A 27,944-nucleotide genomic window follows, 5' to 3' on the forward strand; every position below is an offset into this window, starting at 1 on the left:
CATACATCAAGCTGCACAGATCAAAGATGTCTCCACTGCAAACCTTTACTTGTCTCAGCCTAAGTTAAGAAAAATTCACAAAAAGTATGGCAAAGCATTCACATTACTTCTTGCAACATATGTGTTGCTTCTTAAGAATTTATATTTAGTCTCATGATAACTTTTTGAAAAGGATAGAGCAAGGAGATTTAAAGCGACTGGTGATGCTCTCAAACTAGTACTAGCATTCTCCCTTAGCCATTCATTCAGAAGCATTCTCTGCACAGACTGGACATGCCTGAGTGTGAGACTTGGGGCTCACTTAGCACATTCCTTGCTTGATCAGGCCCCAAAGTCAGGGGGGCAGTGGAGAGGGAGGAGAGAAAGAAAAAGAAGTTGCATTCCCTACCTAGCTTCTAATGTGACCCTGGTTTCATGCATGTTCCACCAAACTCTCTCAGCTGCTTCCCATGGGGTGAAAAAGCACTGCAACTAACTCAAGCACACCCCCCTCTTCCAGTTAGAGAATACAGATCCCTAGATAAAACACCAGGATCGGAGATGACAATGTAGCAGCAGCTACACTCCACCAGCAGCCACCCAGAGAAAACTCAGCTTGCTTCCATAAAAAGGGAAGCATCTTTCCCACGAACTATGGATTAAAGACAGGACCAACACATGCCCTAAAAAATCCCACTCTCCTTTCCAGTTACGACTCTTAACCTCCTCTGTGCCTATTCTCTCCCCCCCCCCACCCCCAGCAAAAGCCTGTCTTTTCATCACCATTTCCATCCCCTGGTTCTCAGCATTTAAGACCAGCATTATTATATATTTCTGACCTGCACGTGCACAAAGAGAGGTGGCATGGGGGTGGGAAATTCCACCCGCCCCCCAAGGCAGCCCATCACCATCAATCAGGGCTTTTATTCATTCGCAGACATCCAAGTCTCCCCAAGTAGCATTGTCTGCGTGTCTCCCTCCTCCTTCCTCTGACTTTCAAGTTCTTTTAAAGGGTCCATTAAGCCACCGGATCGATCCTTACACTACTCAGTTAACAGCAACGAGAAAGCTCCCCACAGTGGGGATGCACTTTTTACACTCAAGGCGATGCGGGGAAGGGAAGGGTGGGGAACCCAAAAAACAAAAAACAAAAACCCTTTACATCTCTCCCCACACCACCCAGGAAGAAAAGTTGAGACATCACAGCACCCGCCGCCAGTGGGAAATGAAGATCGTTGCAGGGGAAACAAAGTCTGCTCGCATCGGGGAAGAGGAGCGAGGGAGCCATGCCAGTTTTCGCGAAACAGGAGCAGAAAAGCGCAGGAGAACTTCTTCGCGGAGGAAAGGTGATCGCGCCCGCAGCGAAAGCCCAGGTAAGCAGAAATTAGATAGAGGAAGGGGAAAGAGGAGCAGGAGAAGCAGCAGTGGCAGAAGGATCAGGCAGGCAGGCGGACGAGCAAGCGAGCACGCCACACTTACGTCTCGGAATTTGTTCCACTGTCCAACCTCCTTGTCATACTGGGAGATAGTGGTAAGCCATTGTTTATCATCCAGAAAATTGCCGCTGTCTGACCTGCCCCCGGCGCCCGTCGCTGCTGCCGCCGCCGCCGCCGCTGCCGCCGCTACCACCGCCTGACTGCACCAAGCGGCTGCCCACACACACGCGAAGGCGGCTACCTTGAGCATCTGAGGGAGAGAAGAGAGACACCGCCAGGGCGGGTTAGCCCCCGAAGGCACCCCCCCACACACACACCCGCACCCTCCCCTCGCGAAACAGAAAGGGGGGCTTCCACAGAGAAGGCTCCCTTGGCGAGAAGCCGGTCCCCCTCCGCAAAAAAAGGGAGAAAAACAAGAGGAAGAAAAAGGCGCGAGTCGAAAGGGGGGAAGCGCGCGCTGCCCACTCCGTCACCTTGCCGCCAACCCCGCCGCCGCCACTCCGGACTCTCGGCTCCTTGCTTGTGGAAACGCAGCGCGACGCTGCCCACTGAGCCTCTCGCTGGAGGAGCTGCTGCTGCTGCCGCCGCCGCCGCTGCACGCGCCGCCGTCTCAAGCCGTCCACTCAGCGCCTGGCGCCCAGCGCGCGCTCCCCGCCCCCGCCCCCGCCTCCTCCCGCCCAGCAGGCCCTCCCCCCTCGTTCTGCTGCTCGGCTCCGCTCCGCAGGCAGCTGCTGGCGAGCGGCGGGAGAAGCTCTCTCGGCTAACGAGGGGACGCGGGAGGGCCCTTCCGGACGGGGCGCGCGCGAGGAGACTCGGCGTGGCGGAGGCGGCCGGGAGGGCCCGAGAGCTACACGTGAGGCGAGGCACGTATGGTGCAAGCGCGCCTTTACGCGGCCGCTTCTTTTGCCTCCTGAAGGAAGAGCTGCTGCCGGGGAGGAGACAGCGCAGGGCTCTCCTGCGCCGTAGCAGAGGCTGGAAGCAGGGGCTGAGGACTCGAGAGGAGCGTGCTGGATCGGGCCCGTGGCTCGGCTAGTCCAGCGTCCTGGTCTCAGTGGCCAGCCGGGTGTCTGTGGGCAGCGGTGCCAACTTGAATAAAATATTGGAAGAGGGGGGCAGGTAAGCCCCGTCCCACATAATAGATCACATGACGCAGCCCCCCATTTGAATCAATTTTGGGGGGCCCAGCCCCCTCAGATTTTTTTTGGGAGGGGGACTGAAGGGACCTCAGCCGCTAGGCGTTGAGTCCTATACCTGTGGGAACGTCCCCTCCTGTCCTTTCCAACAGCTGGTATCCACTTGTAGAGGCATAGCCATCGCAACCCTCTCCTCTCTGAATTTGTCTAATCCTCTCTTAAAGCCATCTAGGTTGGCGGCTGTCCTTGCCTCCTGCCACTTCATCTGAGCCTTGCCACTTCTGGATGGGGGAAGGAGAAAGTGAAAAAGAGTGGCTGCTCCTGATGCCTTTCATGCGCTCACCCCTTGGGCAGGGAAGATCAGTTTCATGGTCCAAGCAACCACCTCTGCCCATTCTCTCTAGCAGACATGGCACAAGAGGGTGGCTGGGGGAAGGAGCAGCTGCCTCTCACCCACCTGTGCTTTCCCTCTGGGTGGCGCTGCTAGGGATGTGCAAGCAATGAGAGGCGGCAGCAATCGCTTGCCCAATTCTTTCTGCCAGTAACTAACCCACTGCCTCCTCTCACTGAGCACACCCAGTGCCACCATTGTGCCACCCAGAGGCAGAGGGCAGCTGAGAGGCTGGTGTGACTGCTCTTTCCATGCCCATCCCAGTTACACCACTTCTTGGAAACCACAAAAGGGAAGAAGACTGTTGCACTCAGTCTCGGCTTCTGGGCTCCCCATAGGCAGTATTCTAGGCTTCCTATGTTCTCTATACTGCACCATCTGGCAGCAGGTGGGCAGGAGAGATGAATCATAGAACTGTAGAGTTGGAAGGGGCCACAGGGGTCTTCTAGTCCAACTGCCCAGGAATCTTTCACCCAATGTGGGGCTTGAACCCACAGCCCTGAGATTAAAACCCCAGAGTTGGTCACGACTGGACCTAATGGTCAGGGGTCCCTTTACCTTTTTACTGGCTAAGCTAAATGACTGGAGTGGAGTGGTTGCTTCCACTGCCTCTCTAGATGTCACCATGGAGCCAGTTCTGCCTGCTGCTGATTCCCAAATAGGGTGAGTAACAGATAAAAGGCAGGAGTAGTCACTGCCTTTTGTTGATTTCACTCTTCCTGACTTCCTCCAGATGTCTTGGAGGAGGAGGAGCTGCTGAAGGGGCTTTCCTGGATGCCATTTCCCCCACCTTCTGCTATTGGAAGGGTAGGAATGAGGCATCACTATTTATCATTTGAATCCTTCACCATCAATAGCTGGTGATTGGCTGGCATTTCCTTCAACATAAAAGTGGAAGTACTAAACATACTTAATACAAAATGGTTCAGAAATAAACTTAAAATCGTACACAACCCTAACACGCATTTAAAGCACATGGCTTCCCCAAAAGAACCCTGGGAACTGTAGTTTGTTAAGACTGCTGGGAATTGTAGCTGTATGAGGATTAAACTGGGAACCGCAGTTCCTAGGATTCTTTGATGGAAGCTGCGAGCTTTAAATGTACAGTGTGGATATGATCTGGTGGAAAGCATCAGGTAAGGCTGAGTTTCTTAAGTAGGAGAAGTGCTTCAGGACTGAAGGATTATTTTTACAATTACATTTATATCCCGGATTTATTCACTACAGGAAGTTCAAGATGCTATATATATGGTTTTCTCCTCCCTCCAGTTCTCCTCACAACAACCTTTTAAGGTAGGTTAGGATGAGAGATGGTATGAGTGGCCAAAGGTCACACCAAACAGGAACCTAGGGATCTGCCTTCTACCAAATTAGATCACTAGTCCATATAGCTCAGTATTGACTGTACCAGCTGAAAGTGGCTCTAGGGTTTCAGGCAGGATGAGGCTGGGTAGCTCAGTCAATGGAGCATGAAACTCTTAATCCCAAGGGAATGGGTTCGAGCCCCATGATGAGTGAAAGATTCCTGCATTGCAGGGGGTTGGACTAGATGGCCCTGGAGACCCCTTCCAACTGTACAATTCTATGATGTCTAGGTAGGGCTGAGATATACCAGGAACATGGGACTTGCATGCAAGGCATGTGCTCTGCCACTGAACGACGCCCTTCCGCTTCTCCTGAATCTCCCTGAATTGAGCTGCTTCAGTTCTGGTTGGGATGATTAAGGCAAAGTGATCACACACCTTTAGTAAATGCAGCTCATGAAATGCCTCTCCCCCAGCCCACATATCTGATCCATCTTCTAGCAGCTGATTTTATCATTCTCAGAAGTGAGATTTTGATAACTATTTTAAAGCTTCCATCCCATCTACAAAACAAATACACCCCCAAAATTTTTTTGCCTTGGTTTGCATCTCGTTCTCTTGGTTTATTCTAATGTCCTCTCTTATTACTCTTTTATAAAACTTGCATTTCACTTTTCTAGCCTTTACTGCTCGCTTTAGTAAAACTGCCCTCTCACATGGCGTATACACTGAATGAATGGAAGAGGGTGCAGGATCTCAGCCATAACTGTATCTTGTCTTTTGTAGTTTTTACAACAGTACAGAAAGAGTTTATGCATGTACAATTTGTACACAGGAAAACTCTGTTCACACCTCCAGGCGAATGTGTGGGGGTTGGAAATGAGGACAGAGTGAGCATAATCTTGACTTACTCCACTGAACATGTAAAAAGGGTTTACGTGGTAAATTATTCCGTAATGAGAAGAGCAGAGATAGATGAAGATGTAAGCGTGTATGCATGCACAAATACGTCATAGAGAAAGAGATGTGTTTAGGAACAAGAGTAGTATGGGATTTACAGAAGTTTCCCTCTGATTTTTATAAAAAGTGATCTTGCATATATGTGTATACTCTTTTGACAATGGAAACTAAATGATCAATTATCTCTAATTTTGCCTGTCTCAGCTTCCTGAACATTTAATAACTCTTAAGTGCTTTTTTCATATCTGTAAGTCTATCAGTCTACACATAATTGGTTTAAGAGCCTGATTCCGAAAAAGGATGCTACAGGTTGCATTATTTGAGAAAAATATAAAAATACTAGAGCCAACCACAAATTACACCTTGAAATCCTCTGCCATGCTTATAGGCAGAGAAATGGGGCAGAAGTGGGTATTTCAAATAATTTATCCAAGGGAAGGAGTAACTGGCCAACTGTTTCTCGGTGTTGGGGTTGACCATTTATTTAGTCTACTTACAACCTGCCCTTCAGCAAATGGTCCAAGGGAGGATTATAAAAGCAGCACAATTAAAACAAGTACAAATTATATTAAAATCATAAAACAAAACCAACCAACAACAAAATTAACAAAACTGCAGCACAGAACGGCAAAGCAGCACCCACTCAACTAAAAGCTGGAATGCCTTGACACAACTTCTTTCCTTTTTACTAAATGTTTAGGTTCAGCTGCTGCAAGTATCAATAGCAGTCTCATTAGCCATTTTCATCATCATCATCATCATCATCATCATTTTATCTGTATGCCACCTTTCCACAGTTAAAACAATGCTCAAGGCGGCTTACAATATGAAAAGATTTACATTGTTACAAATGTAGCAAAGTAGTCATAAAAATAAATAAAACACAACAAAAACTACATAACCAAACAGAACAATTTCCACATGAAAATATAGATACAAAAAAATTATATCAACAACAGCAAACATCAGCGGCCTTTGACACCATCGACCATAACATCCTTCTGGACCGTCTTGAGGGGCTGGGAGCTGGGGGCACTGTCATACAGTGGTTCCGCTCCTTCCTCCTGGGCCATGTTCAGAAAGTGGTGGGGGGGGATGAGTGTTCAGACCCCTGGGCTCTCACTTGTGGGGTGCCTCAGGGTTCTGTCCTCTCCCCCATGCTTTTCAACATTTACATGCAGCCACTGGGAGAGATCATCAGGAGGTTTGGGCTGGTTGTTCATCAGTATGCGGATGATACCCAGCTCTACCTCTCTTTTAAATCAGAACCAGTGAAGGCGGTGAAGGTCCTGTGTGAGTGTCTGGAAGCGGTTGGAGGATGGATGGCAGCTAACAGATTGAGGTTGAATCCTGACAAGACAGAAGTACTGTTTTGGGGGGACAGGAGGCGAGCAGGTGTGGAGGATTCCCTGGTCCTGAATGGGGTAACTGTGCCCCTGAAGGACCAGGTGCACAGCCTGGGAGTCATTTTGGACTCACAGCCAGATGGGCGGGGTACAAATAATAAAGGGGGGGGGGAAGAAAAAAAACTCCCAACAAAACATTTCCCAAAATACCCCATTTTCCATCCTCCACAATGTCCCAGACCTAGTGTTGTTCTGGGCTATTGTTGGGGTGGGGTGGGTGTGCAGAAGATGGTGACCACCACAAAAATGGTGGGAATTCTGCAAAGTGCATTTGGGGTATGGAGTGTTAGAGGAGGCATAGTACCTCTGGTGGGGGAACATGCTGTGCTGCTTCTGGGGTAATTTGTCCACCGTTAGTCCCCACCCTGTCCTCAACTTTCATCTGTGGTTCCTAGAGGTTACCAGCTTGCAACAGCAGCCACACCCTGGGAATGACTTCAACTGGCCGGCTCAACTGGGTTAGGGTAGCTAACCCACGGTGAGTTAGGGGCTTCCCCTGCATGCAAATACATACTCCAGCAGATTGAGTGAATGAGTCCATTAGTGGATCCAATGGTCAAGAAGGCAGTTTCTGCACATGCTGTAGAGCAGAGGGAAGTGAGGGGCAGATAGGGCTTGTCAACCTGGGAAGGTAGCCCATCTAAGAGAAGGAAATCTCTCATCCTAAACCTCTGTTACCTTGTGGGATATCTACAGGAGAAGAAAGGGATAAGCAATAAACCCTACAGAAATCCAGAGTAGTGTCCCTAGGACGATTGGATGGTGCCTTGTATGCCTCCTTCCAGCAATTCCTGAAGCTAAGTGGGTGTCAAGTATATTTTTCTGCTTTGCTTTGGACCACATCAGTGAGTCGTCTGGGCAGCCGAGGACACTGCCCAGGCTTGTTTCTTGGGGACATCACTTCAGTTTGGGTAATGCAGCAGTTTGACTTCATCCCTGGAGGTGTACTTGTCCCTCAAGATAGGCACATGCCAACAACATCTGGGGTGTTGGGGGAGAGTTGAAAATAAGAAAAATCTCAGACGTTTTCTCAGGGGGAAAAAATACATTAAAATGTTAAGCTTAGTGAAAAAATACTTTTTCAAATGTTGGTTCTTAACTGTTGCAATTTAATGGGTTAAAGAGCCCACAAGCGACCTAATATTCTTCAGCCTCTGATTCACAGGGATCCAGTTTACCCAAGGGCAAAATTTTACAAGAACTCACAACTTATTTCTCAGCATTTTCAACAGGCATATTTGTGACATCACTACCTCAATGCTTGTTTAAGTTCACTGTAACTGAATTCTGGCGAAGTGTTGCATTCACTAGGGTTGCCAACTTTGGTTCTGACAAGGCCATTAACAACTGAATGACAGACAAAAGTTCAGCCACTGATGTTTTCCTGGCATTGAGCTACATATAGTGATGTGAAAAACTTCATCATCTGAATTTCTGCCCGACATGCAGCTATTAAATGCACAAGAGCACTACAATGGAAGAGGGAATTGGTACCCGTATTCTTCCTATATAAATTATTAAAGATCCTTGATTCATATTGAATTTGGCAGTACTAAGTTCTGTTCAATTTAACTCTGCTTTTGAAGAAATTGTTTCAAGATCCTGGGTTTTGGCATCAATCATAAAGTGATGGAACTGTAATTGGGTTTTTCTTTTTAAAAAATCTAGTTTGGTGTGGATTTTTAGGACAATGGCCTTCAGTTTGAATTTTGTGAGTAGGCTTTGTCCAAGGGAAATAAATTAAAACTCAAGGGTACACAGAGTACCTTCAGTGACTCACTAAGAGTTCCTCTATATTACCTCTTTATTGAACATTTATTCTGGTTTGCTTGCACAAAGCTTACACAGCAGAAAGAATGTACAGATCTTTATCAGGTGTTTGTTTGTAGGAAGATTATATGACAATGAGCATTCATCTTGATTTGCTTGTGTGTTGTTTATATGTCTTCCTGTTAATCAATTGTTTATTCCACACTTTTGTATACATTTCATTGTCACTTTCCTAACTGCAAAAAGCCAGTCTCTTTTTTTAAAGTGGTTTTGTGGTGCTAGGTCAACAGAGCACTCTAATCCACTTTAATTATGCAAACCTTAATTTCCCAGTTTGTGCTCAAATCCCTCCTGCAAAATATTGACAGTCTGGAGGCACACTGAAGTTATCCCTTTTTTCCCCTGACAAAGGTACTGTGTCTTTAACAGCAGGATAACACACTGGACATGAATTCAGCAGGTTAAAGTTTTCATAATCTACAGAGATTTCAGTGCATCTTAATTGGTATGTTAGCCAAGATTCACCCCTAGAGTCACCTGTACAAGATCACATTCTTTATCCTAAATAGTTTCCCTGAATTAACTTGCCACCTTTCCTATTCTTCATTCACAGTAATTATCCTGTTCTAGGTGATAAAATTATTCCATGTGTTTAACTAAATCAGGGAGTTAGAAATTAGAACACATAAATGGTAAAGACATAAACAAAAATAAATAAGCAGAGGGAAAAGCATAAGGGTTGGGAGATAAAATAGTGAATAACCATGGAAGAGGGAGAAGAGAGACTATTCTGAAAACCATGACATAGGAATCTGGAATAGCCATCCATGAAGTGTACGTAGCGTTGTACTGATGCAATATGGAAATAATTATATCTGACTAGAAGTATGTGAGAACAAATAAAATGGAAGCTACAGATATTATCAGAGGAGTTATTCTCTGTTATTGCTCAGAATAAAATAAATATGTGCATATGTACTTTTAGGATACATTTGCACAGGAAACTCCCATGCTGCCAGTTTAGCACTTTATTGCAAGAAAGTAACAAAGGTTAACATAGCATGATACCATACCAGCAATACATAAGCAGCTGCACAAGCAAAAGTCCCTGTATTTGCTAACGGAACCAGAAGTATAGGAGGACACTGGGAGGAGAAATTTCCCTCCCATTAACCTCGGTAGGAGTGGAAAACATCCAAACATTCTGAGTTGACATTGGGTTCAGTGACCATTTCACCAGTTTAGTGGGGCAAAACTCCAGACCTGCAGTAACATACTGTAAGTATAGGATTGCTTTGTTAATACCGTTTGGTGCTTCCCGCATTGACATCATTCCTCGCAGCTTGTATACTGCCTTGACTGCACTGACCTCATGATTTTCATTCCTACATTTGCAATACAGACAAAAATGCAGGTGAGGGATTCAGTGTCATTGAACACAGATGCCTTATTGGGACTGGATGTCCTAAATGAGTGCATTGGAGTCCTCTCTTCTCACAATGCCTTTGTGCAAATTTGTGCAGAATGAGAGGACACAAGTTTGCCCAGCTGCACCATTGAATTAAACAGAATTCCCATTTTTTCATTGAATTCAATGGGACATGTGAAGAGTGGATTACCTAGTTGTCGCATTAAAAACAAAAGATGGATGTAACCAAAACAGATGCAAGGGTTTGGGGGGGGGGTTGAAGAAAACAATGCTGAGCTGTTTTGCAGAGATGAAGACTTGCAGCTAATGTTGAGTCACCGTGAAAATATAAATTTGTCTTACGAATAAGACATGGGCCTCTATACATGGAGAGAAAGTTCATATCTTGCTGAGCAGAAATAAATGCTTATAACGTTATATCTCTTTCTGGCATGAGCCGCACAGACTATAGTTGTAACTCTAATTGAATAATGGCTTCTTGCCAGGATATAAGTTTGATTGGTTTGGAATTGTATTTTACATCTCTCAATTTCTTCTTTTGAGGCTTTCACTATTCTTAATCGAAGCCAGAGTTTTCTGGCTCATACACAGATGGTTGCAGGCTTCTTCTTGTCTGTCATTCTGTATGGGTGCTTCTAGATGGGGGCTTAATATTGCAAATGGGTCATTAACAGCAGGGCTTGTAACTTATCAGGTTTAAAGGGTATATCTAGATGAAAGGGGACGGATGCATAGGCTGACATTTTGATGCCAATGATGTCATGTGGAGACTGAGAAAAGCTTGCATGCATGAACAGCGCCAGTCCCACAACAAACAAACAGCTGGAAGGACTATATATATAGAAACATAGGAAGCGACTTGATACTGAGAAAGACCAGCGGTCCACTGACTGGCAGCACCTACCCAGGGTTTCAGGCAGGGTCTTCCCCACCCCTACCTAGAAATGCCTGGGATTAAATCCGGACCTTCTGCATGCAATGCAGGTGCTCTACTGGTGAACTACGGCACTTCCCATAGTACGCCATGTAACTCGAAAATTGATGGGTTGGATTGGAAGCATTCACCCTGAAGGACAGCAACCTCAATGCCCTGATATTCGACCAGGTATACTGCCAAGTTAGCATGTATAGGATTGCAACTCTTCTAGACCTCACCTACATTTAAAGCAGGATCATACCACTTTAAACAGCCATGGCTTCCACTAGAGAATCCTGGGAATTACAGTTTGTTAAGGGTGTTAGAAGATCCCTCTTTCCTTCACAGAGCTTGAATTCCCAGACGTCCTTGGGAAGGCAGATCGATTGTTAAGCCGCTTTGGGAATTGTAGCTTTGGGTGGTAGTCTCCTACTAACTCTCATCATCCTTCCCAAACTACAGTTCCCAGGATTAATGGGGGAAGCCATGACTGTTTAAAGTGGTGTGATAATGCTTTAAATGTATAGTGCAGATTGGCGCCCTAGTAATTCACTATACAAACAATTCATGTTAAGTGGATTGGAGGGTTGGATGCATTAAGAAGATTTGTGTCCCTGGTCACTTATATTTCTTCATGAAAGCACCAACTGGGGACTGTCCAAACCACACTACAGCCTCTTCCCCCACCAGGGAATTGTTGTTTCTGGAAGACCTTTGGGATGCTAATTAATCTGTTCAGAAAGTGCACTGTCCCTGGCTACAGGTCATTGTCTACTTTGCCTTCCATTTCAAAGAAAGAAATGGGGCTTGTATAATTTGGAGAATTTGCTGTTGAGAACAATCTTAGCCCTGCACAATGAAAAGAGAACTTTAAGAAGAAGCCTCACCATCATTTCCACAGTGTTACAAACTGCCACCCCCCATTTCTCTCATTTTTCAACCATATTTCTGTCATCAACAACACTGTCCTAGATTTGGGATATGATGGCTAAGAGGCCAAAGCGCTTGTTAAAAGCCTTTCTATACCAGTTGAATGCTAGTTATGCTGCTGCCATGAAAAATACACTGATGGAATGCCTCAGATATACCAACAGAACACAGTGTTTACGAGGAGTTTCAGAAGTGCCTAAGTGCCTAAGGGGACTAAGGGTAGTGACCTTATTTCTGGTTAAGCCTCTGGGACTGGTGGAGCTGCAGTGTTGCTGTGTGTCCCCTTTATTTTATTTAAAACATTTGTATCCTGCTCTTCAACTGTAGAAGACTCACAAAGTGGCCTATCTGCATGCTGTGAGTGTGCTGGGTGCATATTCCCATTGTTGTGTGCCCATTTGCCCCCCCCTCCATGTATGAAGAGTACATGGGTGTCATTACTAGCATAGTCTCTGGTTGATGGGCTATGGCAGTGGTGCCAGAGCAGGTGTGTCTTTTTTATGCCATCTTTTCATTGTGTTCCGTTCCCTTCTTTGCTGAGTGATTATAAGATATGGTACAGTATTCCTTTGGAGTAACAGTGACGTACCTTTCCTTCTCCTTGCCTAATTTAAGGACTGCTCTGCCCAAAACATTTTAATGAAGGTTTTAATTTAGAGGAAGTGCCCATTTCTCTAAACTTCAAGATTCAAAATTACAATAGATTTTCTATAAAGTATTTTGATATTAAAATTGTGCCATCATTATGGACCCTGGGTTTGAAAAGTAACATTTGAGCTCTGCAGCCTAGTTTTCTGTATTTTCACTCTGAATTAAGTGACACTGAATTCAACGGAACTTATTCTCAAGCATGTCTAGAATCACAAGTGTACACTGCTTCACTCCTTCAGTAGTAAGGTTGCTATTTTCCCCCTTAAAAACCTCTGTGCTTTTAAAAGCTACATGGGCAGCAGAAATTCAACCATGTCTACACCCCTCCCCCAAAAAAATCAGATGTGGAGCATTTATTTGTGGTGAAAAGAATGGAAAGAAAATGCTGAACATATGGCACATACTCTTTAAGATTTTTTTGCCGTGAAATTTTGTAAACAGCTTAGAGAGCCCTTCAGAGCTATACAGTGGGACATAAATATTCTAAATAAATGCATAATAAAAATGTAGCTGTTTACAAGCACAGGAATTCTGCCAAAATAAAATTGACATCCCTATAACTAGTTGTTTTAAGGTTTTGAAAAGAATTTCAGGCTCAGAGCTGGTAGAACGCTGGCTAATGAACTCTGTGCTGGAAAGAACATTAGATCCTTCAGAGGCTGAGATAACACCTCCACACCATGAATTTTACTGAAGTCTTTGGAGTTGGCTAGGTATTTTTTAAAAAGAGTTTTGATGGTATCAGTGTCACCTTCATCCAAGCCAACTGAATGAGACTGATGTCTTGGACTGCTTGTGCAAGTTACAAGAACAGCCCTCATGATAAGGCCAATAAATGATACACTGTTTTCAGCAAATGTACTTTTAATTTTCTTGTACTTCCGGCAAAATATTACACGCATGAATTTTCACTCAATTGTTTTCACCTCCCCCATGTTTAACATTATTACCAGGCGGGTGTACTCTCACTCTTCCATCCCTTTTGTAGAGAACTGATGCTGCCATATTATCCGCTGGGGGGGATTATTTGGTTTTGAATTCCCTTGCTTTTGGTCATTCATACATGTAAACCTAAGCATATCGCAAGGAAGGAGGACATTGAACTTAAGTCAGAATTCAGGTTTTAAGTAAGCTTTCATAAGATCATGCTGAGAAGCCTCTATTTTTAACCCTAGGGGTTTGTTTCTTGTAGGAAATATTACAGGACCACACGCCAGTAGTGAGTGGGACAATGAATGTGACTCTTATCTTTGTGCAGTTGGCTACAGTCCAGGCATACAGATGTCCAGGGTTTCTACACATAACACTCCTCCATCCAGACAAGCAAGAGGTATTGCTAAAGTTCAAGGGCACCTTTCACCCAGGCAAAAGTATGAGGAAAGTGTGGCCAGGGTAGAAATCTGAAGGACCAAACTGAGAAAAATATTTGCCTCCACATCTGACCCCAGCCCGGTTGTATATTGACCTTAACTTAGAATCATTGAATGTCCCCACCCCCCGAGACAAACATGTTTATTACTATTCACAATAACTATTTTAAGGTGAAAACAAAAAGCAAGGTAAGTGTCTATTAAGTTACATAGACTTCATCAACCTGCTTGCAAGGTGAAAGGCTTATCTGAAGATAGAACAATAAACTTGGTGGTCTTCTCTCTCCTACTCATGCCCATACTTCTGGAATTCCCATTCTCGATTATCTAATGGACACACCTGCCGAGTCTTAAGCCAACAAGAGATACAATGGAAGTGGAAAGCACGATTGCAGGCAGCCCATGCAACGGTGCATTCTTTGGAGGTAGCTGATTTTTGGTTAGCTTGACATTCTGTGCACAGATCCATAATATGGTTTCTGCAAATGGCACAGTTGTCAACCACGATGTCCCAAGTCCAGAGTGCAACTGCAATCCACTTCTTTACTTTGAAGCGCTTCTTGCCGCCACCACTATTGGTCCCACTCAGTGTGTCCACATCCATCGTAGCAGCCATTTTGGATAAGCCAGTCCCGGCAGAATGCTATCTGAATCATTGAATTGTAGAGTTGGAAGGGACAGAGGAAAAGTAGGTGTTGAGTAGTTCCACCTTCTCTGTTACCCAATAGTATTTCTCCAACTTCTCCACACAAGTGAACTACTATTTGCTTGTTCTTCCTCTGGCTTCAAACATAGCCAAAGAAACATTTTTTATTACTTTAAACTCTATTACAAGCCTGAGCTCACTCTGAGCTTTGGCCTACCTGACCTTCTCCCTGCAACTGTGGGCCACTTTTACATACTCTTCCTTTGCAATTTCTAGCTTTCTTAGATTTCAGCTCATCTGAAAGCACCAGTTTCTTTAGGTGCCTCCCACTTTTCCTTCTTGTTGGAATTGTATGCCTTCAATATTTCAACTTTAAGAAACTCCCATTCATCTTGGACTCCCTTTTCTTTGAGTATTTCTAATGATAGGTAGTTCCTTAAAAAAAGGTAAAGGTACCCCTGCCCGTACGGGCCAGTCTTGACAGACTCTAGGGTTGTGCGCCCATCTCACTCAAGAGGCCGGGGGCCAGCGCTGTCCGCAGACACTTCTGGGTCACGTGGCCAGCGTGACATCGCTGCTCTGGCGAGCCAGAGCCGCACACGGAAACGCCGTTTACCTTCCCGCTAGTAAGCGGTCCCTATTTATCTACTTGCACCCAGGGGTGCTTTCGAACTGCTAGGTTGGCAGGCGCTGGGACCGAACAACGGGAGCGCACCCCGCCGCGGGGATTCGAACCGCCGACCATGCGATCGACAAGCCCTAGGCGCTGAGGCTTTTACCCACAGCGCCACCCGCGTCCCTTAGGTAGTTCCTTAAGCTTTATGAAATCAGCCTTTTGAAGTCCAGAGTGCATATAACTCATAAGTTTATCACAAGCAAAAGCATACAAACGATGTGCACAATAACTAATGCACTCTCACATTTATGCATACTTAACCTAAGAGAACAAGAAACTCTAATCTAGAAGAAGAAGCAAGGTAGTTTGAACATAACCTTGTGGCAAAAAGACAGTGATAGGAGAAGGGTTTTACATATCCTAGCTCTCAATAGATGATCTTACAGCAATGGAAGGTGATAGGGTGATGTAATGGATACAGGAAATGGTTATTGCAAAAAACTGATTTTAAATTTTTCATGTTCTGTTGGTGAGCATTTGTCTAAGAAGGGGTTAAGTGACATAAAAGGAGGGGTAGGGGGGGTTATAGGTGGGTGACCTTAATGGAAAAATAGTGGCAGGAAAATCTGGTTTCTGCCTGAAAGGTCATGACTGTCTGTATGTGGTCAACTCTACTTAGAGAGGATTATCCCTCTTGAATAGAGTGTCTACTGGTAAACAAGTGTTTTGCATATTTTTTCCTGGTGGGACAGGATACCTGCAATGGGCCTCCATTGTTTTGCTCATCCTTTTAATTGACACCTAAGTGATATCCATGTTTGCCTAAAGAGACTCTGCATCAGTAAATCTGAGACATAAAGTCTATGCATTTAGCAATCCTTTGACAGCCAGATAGTTTCATTAAGTTATTCCAATCCCAACTTCCTAGTGATTCCTGTCATGTCTGCCCAGCAGGTAAGGTAAAAAGGCAATAGAAAATGTAGTTTCACTGAGAGGTAATTACCCCAAATGCAACTCTTTGGTCATGCCAACACAGTTGTGGACCAAAGTGAAATCTTTCCCAAAGCATCATGGTAACAAGCTGTAGTCCAAAAAAATTTGTGTCATAATAAATCTGTTGGCCTTTAAGGTGTCATAAGGTGCTCTTCATTGTTTTTCCTACAACAGCTACCTCTCTGGAATTTGTGACATACCAAAGTTAACAATTATTTATGAAAACACCTATAGATCCTAAAAGTGGAGCAGTTGTGTGAATGCAGCCACACATGATAGGGCGACTTTTAAAAAACTGCATAAATATGGTCATCAACAATCTCATCACAGGGGATGCATATAAAAGACTTCTACAAAAGGTACTTATAAATAATTTGCTCTGCTTCCAGTGTTCAGGCTGTGAGTGCCATTGCTTATTATGTAATCAAAACGTATCACCCACATACAAGAGGGGAGGTATAATTAGGTTGAAGCTAACCCCCAAGTTGGCATAAGTACAAAGAATATTTTGGGGGAATAAGTGGAGTGGGGGATTCCAAAACTGTCCAATGAGGAATGAGCATGTTCAGTGGTCACATAATACTGATGTGGGTGTGTGGGAGACAATATGGGAAGGGTAATCATAGAGAAGGAGAGGGCTGACTGATTGAAACACAGAAAAAAGCACTTTGCACTGCAATGTTTTGTCCAGTCCCACTGTAGGTCATTTACCTAGTCCTAGAACATTTGGGTGCATGAAGAGGGGAAGGAATGCACACAGGGGAAAGACTCTGTGGTTCTGGTAGCTACACACCAGTACCTGATAATTATGTAACACATGAAGCTTCCCAAATAAACCTGAGTTTCACATTTGTCAGTCAGGGCAATATGCAAGTGTGAAGAAGCCTTCTGAAGAAGTTTCTCAGGATTCCATGAACAGAACCAACACTAGTAATTATGTTCAGATATGGTTGTCACTTAAAAAAGAACTCATTTCCCTAAGAACTCTACAACAGTTTACATTACAGAGGTGACCCAATCCAGGAAGACTAGCTTAGCCTCAATCTACACAGCTAACTACTTATTTTGTCTAATGCAGGCATAGGCAAACTTGGCCCTCCAGATTTTTTGGGACTATAAGTCCCATCAACCCTGACCACTGGTCCTGTTAGCCAGGGATGATGGGAGTTGTACTCCCAAAACATCTGTAGGGCTGAGTTTGCCTATGCCTGGGCTAATGTTTTGCTAGTATGACAAGTGGTTAGAATACCAGACTAGGCTGAGGATCCTGGGAATTGTAGTTCATTAAGGGTTCTGATCTCACAAAGACAAAATTCTTTAAGAAACTGCACAATTCTTTGGGGGAAGCCATGGCTGTTAAAGTGGTATAAGAGTGCTTTAGAAGTGTGGTGTGGATGTGACACCAGTTTCAGTTCGGCAGCCGAGAATGTTCCTTGGTCAGTCAATGATCTCTTAGCTTATCCTACTGCACAGGGCTGTTGTGAATATAAAACTGAGGGGACTATGTCTCTGTGGAGGAAATGTAGGGTTTAAATAAGAGACCTGTTCCTGTACACAGTTGCTTGGAAGCAAGCTCTACAGAGCCCTATAGTGTGTTCTGTTTTAAAACATTTGTCAAATTGTGTTTGTATTGCCATTTACTCCCAGCATAAAGGGGCAATGGATTTCTGGTCATGCCTTTGTTCATAACTTAACCTTTGAGGTTGTTTGTTGTGTGGTGACTAATTGCTAACTCTCTAGATAAATATTCATGGCATTCCACAAGCTACTTGCAAGCTGTCTGGTAAAGAAAAAAGGGGGAAAAAGATTTCCTTTGTTTGGTTTAAGCATGCTGCCTGTTAATGTAATTGGATGTCCTGTAGTTCCTGACCTGTAATGTGTGAGAGGATAAATAATCATCCTGTATTTACTGTTGTCACAGTGTTCAAGATATTGTAGATTCCACTACATTCCCACTCCGGTCATTTTATTTCTATGGCGGTTAGTTTTAATAGGTTTCCATCTCTATTACATGCAAATTGTCTCAAAAATGTCCTTTTATTTCCTTTCTCTACTTACTGGAATCAGGACTGATTTGCTTAAATCAGTAGTTCTTCAGAGTTGTTGCCCTGAATCTTCAGAAGCCAATTTAAAAATGGGTTAAACCTTTGAAGTATAATAAGCAAACTGGTCCTAGCAAACTACTACTTGGAAGAAATGTAGAATTAAATTAATCTTGTTTCTAAATAGGTGAAACTGGGATTTCAGTTTGCGGGTGAAATTAGGACACAGGGTTACAATGGCAGCTCTGAGTCAAGCTCTCCTTCTCTCCCTTCCTCCCCACAGGAACAAAGGAAGCTTGCCTTATAGAGTCAGAGCACTGGTCTATCTAGTTCAAGCCTCACTTGGAGATGCCTGGAATCAAATCCAAGACATTCTGCTACAGTTCCTTGAGCTATGGTCCTTCTCATGAACTTCTATTCAGCTTACTTTCCATCCTGATGTCATAGTAATGTGGATTTTCACACTCCTGCCCCACATCATTGGTGAAGAGGGCAGAGGAACAGGTACTGTGATGACATCAGGGAGCTGGGGCTAATTCAGCTTTGCCCAACCTGATATCCTCCAGCCATTTTGGACTATGACTCCCATAATCCATGGCCATTACCAGTACTAGCTGGGGCTGACAGGAGCTGTAGTTCAAAACATCTGGAGGGGGAAATAGTTGGGCTTATTCAACACAGGAATCAAAAGACATTGCCTAGCCCTACTGAGCAAGCCCCATACCACTCTGGCTTGCATGAGCCAAAGGAGTGGGGGCTTTCTTAAACTGCTCAGCTGGGGGGGGGAGCCAAATGGTCTAATAACGATTTAGTCATGGTTCAAGTGAGTTTCAGCATCAAGAGTTCTAGAAATGTTCTCCTCTAATCACTTTCCTTCTAATAACTTCTATGTCACATTATTGTTATTCATGCTTCTTTGTTATTTTGGTTATTTGCTAATTTACTGACATAATTACATGATACATTCAAGAAATATCCACTTGTTTACCTAGATACACAATAGCTGAGCTGTAAAAATTAGTGGATGCTCTTCCACACAAACATTTGTACAAGTGTAGAGAAAGTTTGCACCTTTGTTCAGTGGAACATGCGAATTAGACAAGAAGAAATGCAAAGTGATGTTCATTGGTTTTTGAAAATTTGTAGCTCAGAATCTGTCCTTTGCCTTCTGCTGCTCTGTATCAGCATCTTTCAGTGTTCTGATTTGGGCCTCCACATTTTCCAGATATATTCCAGTTCAGCCTAGTTTTCTGATCTATAGGATCTGCTACAGTTTACCCTCAAGTTGACAGTGTTCAGGTAAATATATCTGGCAACCATAAACATGAAGGTGATTTTAGCTTTATCTCTCTGTGTGTTTAAAAGATACATTAAACAGACACAATGGAAAATAAAGATTCTAAAGCACTTACACTCTGTCAACTAGACCCAGATTGTGCCTTTTAAAAATAACTGTGATCTTCAAAGAAAGGAAGGTATTCTGTAAACATTCCAGAAAGGAAGCCTACGTTAGTCAATATGTAGCAATTTTTATCACCCCTAATAGGACTCACTTTTACAAACAATTTCATTTGCTTCTTTTAACCTAGAGGGAATGAATATACTTATCAGGTCTCGTTGTTCTCTAAATCAAGTCCAGAGCCAGTTTTCTGCAGCAACATTTACATGGGATGCTGCTTCAAAGGACTTTTGAAAACAGGGGTTCATACATCATAAGAAAGGGGTAGGCCCATTAGCAAACTCTTGCCAACACTGTAGAATCCAGAGCCTTTGGGCAAACACTGAACATGGTTAAAAGAGACAAGATATCCCAAATTCAGGAAAACTGGGAAATGACACAAGAGATTGGGGCTTCAAACAAGATTGTTAAGACCTGGTATTCAGGGCTGATGTGGATGGATAGGGCAAGGGAAGGACATGCAGAGTCAGAGAGCAGAATTTCTCATGGTGTGGTAGGTAGGGTGACAGTTGCATGACAATATTTCTTTCACAGGCTTTCCAAGCTGCCCATCACATCCAGTATGAACTGTAGACCATTGTTGTTAACATTCACTATATTTCTATCCCACTTTTCCTTCAAAGGTGCTCAGTCCCCATTTTATCCTGTCAGGTAAGCTAGGCTGAGGTATCGTAACCCAACAAGCTTCCTGGCTGCATGGGAATTTAAACCTTCAGTCTTACCCCAACACTCTTAACTACTGTCCCTCATCCCAGAGGCTAATGGGATTTCTGGATTCATTTTGCTTAAGAAAGGAAGAATCTCTCCATACTTATACATGGTGAACAAGAGCATACACAGCTGGTCTGGCAACAGAGGCTCTGGGACATAGTCTCATTCAGTCAGCAGGAGCAGTGGGTGGAGAAGCACCCATAGTAGTATCCCACCTTCTTTCCAATAAGCTTCTCCCCACTCCCTTCCACAACAACCTTATGAGATAGGTTGAGCTGAAAGAAGAAGAAGAAGAAGAGAGCCAGTATGGTGAAATGGTTAAGAGCGGTGGACTCGTAATCTGGTGAACCGGGTTCACATCCCCGCTCCTCCACATGCAGCTGCTGGGTGACCTTGGGCTAGTCACACTTCTCTGAAGTCTCTCAGCCTCACTCACCTCATAGTTTGTTGTGGGGGAGGAAGGGAAAGGAGATTGTTAGCCGCTTTGAGACTCCTTATGGTAGTGATAAAGCAGGATATCAAATTCAAACTCTTCTTCTTCTTCTTCTTCTTCTTCTTCTTCTTCTTCTTCTTCTTCTTCTTCTTCTTCGCTTCTCCCCACTCCCTTCCACAACAACCTCATGAGGTAGGTTGAGCTGAAAGACTTGGACTAGCCCAGGGGTCTGCAACCTTTAAGACAAAAAAAGCCACTTGGACCCGTTTCCGAAGGAAAAAAACCTGGGAGCCGCAAAACCATTACGACATTTAAAACAAATATAACACTGCATATATTGTTTCTTACCTTAATGTCCGATCTGACAGCGGGTGGGAAGGTGACGTCGGGACGGTGTGTGACTAACGCACGCACTGCCCCCATGCAACGTCACAGCCAGTACAGCGCTCGCCACAGTGGGGAGTGTCGGGGTGCACAATGCGCCTCCTCCCCTCGCTAGTATCTGCCCCGGAGCCGCGGCAAAGGTGTAAAAGAGCCACATGCGGCTCCGGAGCCGCGGGTTGCAGACCCCTGGACTAGCCCAAGATCACCCAGCAAGCTTCATGGCCGAGTGGGGATTTGAACTCTGGTCTCCCAGGCTCCCTAGTCCAACAATCTAACCATTATACTACATTGACTCTCAAGATCTTAGCATGTTTAAGTGTAGTAGACACACTGAGAGATACACAAACACACACAATAGATACACAATAAACTAGCATTATAAGAGGTAAGCAGGGGGCAGTAAGCCAATTCCCAGAGTGATTTAACAACCAATCCCTTTTTCACAGGGAACTCGAGGAATTATAAGCTTTGTGAGAGGAATAGAAGGACCGGTTGAGTGTGATTTTTAATTAGATCTCATTGACTGCGTTTACTTGGCTATTGAGATCCACCCTGAGATCACATATGATGAAATTCTGTGAACAAATAAATAAATAAATAAACAACATGAATGTGATGAATTCAGTGGAGGCAAAACCAAATACCCCACCCTCACCCTGAATAAGGGGTGAGGACAGGACACATCCTTGTTGCCAAGGCAACAGGACCAAAGATAATTGTGCAGCTATGCCATGCAATGGTGGCTTCTGCCCAGTGTGTCAAAACAGTGCAGTTGCCGTGGCAACACAATGCCTCCACAAACCTTTTTGGACCGTTTTTGAGCTCCCCCCTTTCAAAAATTCACCACAAATTGGTGTGTTTTTCAAGGGGCACAGACTATTTTTCATAAAGCAAAGTAATAGTCACAGAAATACTCATCCCCACACCATTTTATTAAATATTTAGATATTTTGGTTTGGCTGTTAATATTTCTTTCAATAGTAATAATCAAACTGCATTGTCCTATGTATTACATATATTGCATATTGCAGTTTTAGCAAATTCTTCTTAAGATGACCATGCTGGACTCCCTCCATCTAAACTCAGGTGTAAATATGTGAATAAATCATATTTCTTAAAGCTATGACAGTCTCCACCGCATCTTGATTCTCAAAGGTACACCCCAGGAATCTTGCTACCACTTGGCAGAGAGTGGGGGGTAGCAGAGTCCAACTTTTGTAACAATATATTTATACCCTGCCTTTTCCCCCTGATGGGACTCAACGTAGCTAATTCACACTGGCAAATTTCCATGAAGTTTAAAAAGAATTGCTAATTGTTGCAGAACGGTGGCAAACTGAATGGTGGCAGACTGGAAAAATGAGAAACTAAGGGAACCAAAACCAACAGATTTCCCCATCCCTACCAGAAGTCCAGAACATGGGTCATCATGGATAGCTTATGTCTGCCTGGAAATGCCCATTAAGAATAACTTTCTTGGTGATCCTAACCAAATACCTTCTCCAAAAAAACACATCATGAGACAAGATTTTAAGTGGCTGGTAATATAATAATACTTCAAAAGTCGCAAGCCGCACGCATTTACTTGGGAGTAAGTTTAAACATTTACCTATTGAACTCAGTGGAACTTATTTCTAAGGACATGTGTAGGATTGTGCTTGCAAGTCTTGCAGAAAAACTAAAAGCCAGGATGGGTGTGGTGCAGGGAAGGGGAGCCTATGGGCATCCACAGCTGTTGGAATAAAATTCCTATTAACTTCAGCCAGCATGGCCAATGGTCAGGGATGGAGTTCAGCAACATCTGGAAGGCCATTTTCCATTACATCACAAAGTGTTTTTTTTTTTTTTAAGGAAATCCAACCACTAGGAAGCATTTAAAAAGAGTTAGAATTCATGTAGAACATTTGTGAGATGATTTCTCCTGGTGTTCAGTAAAAAAAGAAAGAAAAAAGTTTTCAATTATGTATTTCTTGAAAAGTACATGGCTAATGCACCAGCCAACTGAGGATTAACTAATGTCAACTTAATGATTAACAGGCTAGAAAGGAAGAACATGACTTATGAGCAGTTTGCTAAAGACACCTGGAACAGGAATGAGGCATTTTCTAATCATCTTCATTCACACCTAAGATATCAAGAAGGATTCATTAATATGTCCAGGTTTCACGAAAGCCAAATATAATTTCTGTGAAGAAAAGGAACAAAATCACTACAAAGCTAAATTATATGACCATATTGGAAAATTTTGCCATGGGCAAGCTGCCACTTAAGTCAGGTGCAAACAGATTTCAGGCTATTTTTTTCTTTTTTTAAAAAAAATTGTGACCTTTCCAAATGTTCCATTCATAGCGTGAACAGGAGAGAAACCTCTCAGGATTTCTGCAAGAGGGGCCTATTTCTTAGTGTACTCAGGAGAAGAGTGCCCCCTTGTGATTTCAAAGAATCTCACTGAGGGAAGAGATGACATGAACAAGTTGTAATCAACCATTTCCCATATTTAACTTAGATCCTACACCTTGATGTTATTTTATTTTGTATCACTAAAAATAGGTGTTTCTTTCTAATGAGCTTTATATATTCAGTTGTAAGGAGGCATTTGGGAATTCTAGAGAAATGTCAAGGCTCTGCTGCCTTGCATCTTTTTATACTTTGCTTTCCAATCAGAAAACTGTAATTGAATATTGTAAAAAAAAAAAAAAAAAAAGGGCACTACAGTGGTACCTCGGGTTACATATGCTTCAGGTTACAGACTCCACTAACCCAGAAATAGTACCTTGGGTTAAGAACTTTGCTTCAGGATGAGAACAGAAATCGTGCTCCAGTGGCGCGGCAGCAGCAGGAGGCCCCATTAGCTAAAGTGGTACTTCAGGTTAAGAACAGTTTCAGGTTAAGAACGGACCTCCGGAACGAATTAAGAACTTAACCCGAGGTACCACTGTAATAAGAACATAAGAATACAAGAAGTGTCTGCTGGATCAGACCAGATACTTAAATAGTTTAGCATCTTGCTTCACACAATGGGAAGTCTGGATACAGGGCATGAGTGCAATAGCTCTCTCCCACAGTTGCCCCTGATTCTGAAAGTAGCATTATTATTATTATTATTATTATTATTATTATTATTATTATTATTACCCACCTATCTGATTGGGTTGCCCCAAACACTCTGGGCAGTTTCCAACATATATAAAAACATTAGGATATCATCATCATAACCAGTAGTCACTGACAGCCTTATGAATTTGTCTGTTGCTATTTTAAAGCTATTAGTTGATACTCCCTTAGTGTTAAGGACTTGGCAATTTGAAGACTTGCTCTGGAGTCACATAACCTAGACACAGGTAGGTAGCTGTGCTGGTCTGCCATAGTCGAAACAAACAAACAAATTCCTTCCAGTAGCACCTTAGAGACCAACTAAGTTTGTTCTTGGTATGAGCTTTCCATGAGCCTGCAGTTTCAGTTCTAGCAGAGGGTCTTATTGAACTATTCCTGACTGGACTCAGAAACATTACACTTACTGAGAGGAGGAAGGGTGTGGCAGTGGGGAGGGTGGTGCTGTGCAAATGCACCTGTGGAGCAAATCTGGTACACCTGAGGGTGCTTTTGCACCACACCACCTTCCCCGCCACTCATCCCTCTCCTTCCCAGTAAGTGGCAGCATCTCACCTGCAAGGAGTTCAGGTAAGCACCTCCTCTGCATCACACCATTTGCTAGTGCACTTAATCATCAAAAGCACGAAGCACTTTACATAAAGTATCTGATACCTGCCTCAGTTGACCAACATATTATACACATACAGGTGTAGAGGAAAAGCATGGCAGGCAGGCAGGCATGCATGCAAGTATAGTGTAGTCAATGCCCATCCACAACTAAGTGTCTGGATTCTGGCACTCACATATCAGACTCAAGTCATTGCCAAGCAATGGCTTCATTGAGTTGTGTGTGAAGAATTCTACACACTTTAAGCTTAGGACATTTGGGACCTTTTAAGGGTAGGGAAGCGAAATAGCATCCTTCCCCCAGCACCAGCAATTTCTCTCTTCCTTTCATTATTTTCTCAATGACTCATCACGAGTATTTGATTATGGTGTTTTCTCACCCAGGAGATCTGGCCTGCCAACCTTTTGAGTCCCCTTTGTTATTTTTCTGTCAAGCCAGTCAACTTGACTGATAGCAATTATCTTCTCTCTGCTCTCTGCCCCTCAGTGTGGCCAACAAATCCCAGATTACTCAATTATTTATCAGTATCGACTTGCTCCTTAATGCTTACAAAATATTCTGAGTACAGTTCAAATAATAGCCCTGCACACACAGGGCCGCTTTATATTCGCAACATTACACAAGTACACCAACTGCCACTCCTCCCTATGAGGAACTGTTTTCAAGTGGAAGGTAACATCTACTGTATCTCACAATGTATATATTCTAATCTCATGGAGAGTTTCCATATTAATGATGGTCTTCTTCATGATTATCTTGCAGTGGAACAGAAGCATTTCATGTGAAAAATTCCCATTGTAATGATAATGATGATGATGATAATTTATACCCCGCCCATCTGGCTGAGTTTCCCCAGGCACTCTGAGTGGCTCCCAACATAATATTAAAAACATGACAAAATATCAAACATTAAAAACTTCCCTAAACAGGGCTGCCTTCAGATGTGTTCTAAAAGTCAGATAGTTGTTTATTTCCTTGACATCTGATGGGAGGGCGTTCCACAGGGCGGTGCCACTACTGAGATCGCCCTATGCCTGGTTCCCTGTAACCTCACTTCTCGCAGTGAGGGAACCGCCAGAAGGCCCTCAGAGCTGGACCTCAGTGTCCGGGCTGAATGATGCATGTGGAGAAGCTCCTTCAACTATACTGGGCCGAGACTGTTTAGGGCTTTAAAGGTCCACACCAACACTTTGAATTGTGCTCAGAAACGTACTGGGCTATGAAAAAATTAAGAAAAGGAAACACACAGAACAGAAAGCACCCAAAGATGTAAAAGAGAAATGTACAGTGGTACCTCTGGTTATGAACTTAATTTGTTCTGGAGGTCCGTTCTTAACCTGAAACCGTTCTTAACCTGAGGTACCACTTCAGCTAATGGGGCCTCCAGCTGCCACCATGCCACCGCCGCGTGATTTCTGTTCTCATCCTGGGGCAAAGTTCTTAACCCGATGTACTACTTCCGGGTTGGCGGAGTCTGTAACCTGAAGTGTTTGTAACCCAAGGTGTTTGTGACCCGAGATACCACTGTATCTCAAAGATGAGGAAAATGTTTATTGTTAAATTAGCCCAATGCATTTTGGCTCAAGCACTTATTTGCTTCTTAGCAAACTCTCAGTTTCAAAGACCTTGCAGGGCAAAACCTCCTAAAAGAGCAAATTACCCCTTCAAACCATATGGGATGGTGGGAAATTTAATATTAAAACTCATGATGAAGCTACTTTTTAAGCTGTCATACTCCTGACTCCTTTCTCAGTCTTCTTCTCATATTTAACAAAACTAAGGACTCATTCATGTTCCCATTAACACCAGGCGCAGACAGTGTGGTGAGGCAGCACTAGTCACCTAACTTGAAGCTGACTTAACAGATCTTGAAGACCAGAATCCCAAACATAGATTATCTTACATTTTCATTAAGATTAACTCATATCAGTTTGATATATCCCACCCCTCTTTCTGTATGTTTTAAACTGGACAGAAAGGTCATTAAGTATCTTTTCAGGATGAGGATAAAATCAATCTTCATAAAGAAATTTAATTCATTTGCATAGCATTTTCTCAGCTTTCCTACTTCCAACTTTTTGAAAGTCAAGAAAGTAATATAGCTAATTAAAATTATAGAAATATCATTCTGATTCAGCCAATTCTCCTACAACAACTTAGACCAGGGGTCGGCGAGGTTTACCTCGCCTGGGCCAGTTCACTCCCGCTGAGATTGCTTCGTGGGCCATATCACGTCTGCGCAGATGTGATTTCTGGCGCTGCAAAAGCAAGTCCCTTGCAAAAGCAAGTTTGTGCCAGTTTAGCCAGTGGGGACTCGCTTAGCGGGTGGCTTAGTTCGGGGGCAGCTCATGGGCCGTTTCAACGACCCCCATGGGCCACAGGTTGCCGACCCATGACTTAGACGCAGTACTTTTCCTTCATAGCCAACTAAGATTTGCAACATCCTCATAGATAATACATTCATAAAGGCCTTATAGAGCTTCCCATGCCCCCCCCCCCACGCTTAGCACCAGGAAATATTTTGGCCCCTGTTAAATATCCATAGGAGGCCCACCTTCCCCAGATATGTTTTTTCATTATTTGGATCTCAAGATTAATCTCATAATTTTGGAGACCTAACCCCCTTTCTTTTTTTCTTTTTAGGCAGAAGAGCAAGGGCTTAGGCTTGGATGGTTTTCTTGGCAACCTATCTGCAGTGGTCTGAGCCCAAACTATGGTGATGAAGATAAGGGTACCTATGAATAATTCATCATGGAATACTCATATTTTAATCTAGCAGCACATTCCTCTCTGAAATCTTCAATGAAACACCACCCTGATAAGGAAAAAATTGCTTTCATCTCAAGGGAGCAAAAAATCTATATTTAATATGGTGAAATGAAACATCCAATTGATTATTCATAGGTTCCACAGTAACTAGTTACATACAAGTGAGGATTTAATGTTCTTATTTTACATACAGATTATGTACGAAAGTGCGATAATTCTGACCTTGTGTCAAACTTTTTGAATGTATAAGGCTCTTCAGCACATATACTCCCATTAAGAAAACCTGTATACCAAATTGTAAAGTATTTTCTTACATCAAGGCTACCTGTGTTATGTAGCTCCTGTTTTTTTAAAAATAGTTGCAGTTAAAGCTTCCTTCTCTTTATATTCTTGTGTTCATTGAAACCGCATGAGTTGTGAGGTCATCTGGCTCTCCAGAGCATGCATTCTGTAAATATAATGATGAGGAACAGCCCCTTTGCCTGGCATCTGGGA

General features: G+C 43.5%; 1 protein-coding gene, 1 long non-coding RNA gene and 1 pseudogene across 2 annotated transcripts in view; 1 reads left to right on the top strand and 2 right to left on the bottom strand.

The window, feature by feature from the left end:
- Positions 1–2,030, bottom strand: part of SPOCK3 (SPARC (osteonectin), cwcv and kazal like domains proteoglycan 3) — a 110,268-nt gene extending 108,238 nt beyond the window's left edge. Inside the window, exons 1-2 of the mRNA XM_028745306.2 lie at positions 1,889–2,030; positions 1,459–1,665 (exon numbers count right to left, since the gene is read on the bottom strand). Coding sequence (XP_028601139.2) covers positions 1,459–1,665 — 207 coding nt within the window. The 5' untranslated portion in view covers positions 1,889–2,030. The remainder of the gene's footprint in view (positions 1–1,458; positions 1,666–1,888) is intronic.
- LOC144328878 (uncharacterized) lies at positions 844–27,834 on the top strand. The gene is made up of 3 exons (XR_013394226.1): positions 844–1,352; positions 18,256–18,476; positions 27,324–27,834. It is a non-coding gene; the product is annotated as an uncharacterized LOC144328878 (long non-coding RNA).
- On the bottom strand, positions 13,811–14,294 carry LOC114604783 (E3 ubiquitin-protein ligase RBX1 pseudogene; annotated as a pseudogene).
- Positions 27,835–27,944: the final 110 nt, after the last annotated feature.

This window comes from Podarcis muralis, chromosome 9 (assembly GCF_964188315.1).
Source record: "Podarcis muralis chromosome 9, rPodMur119.hap1.1, whole genome shotgun sequence".
In the NCBI taxonomy this organism is placed as follows: domain Eukaryota; kingdom Metazoa; phylum Chordata; class Lepidosauria; order Squamata; family Lacertidae; genus Podarcis; species Podarcis muralis.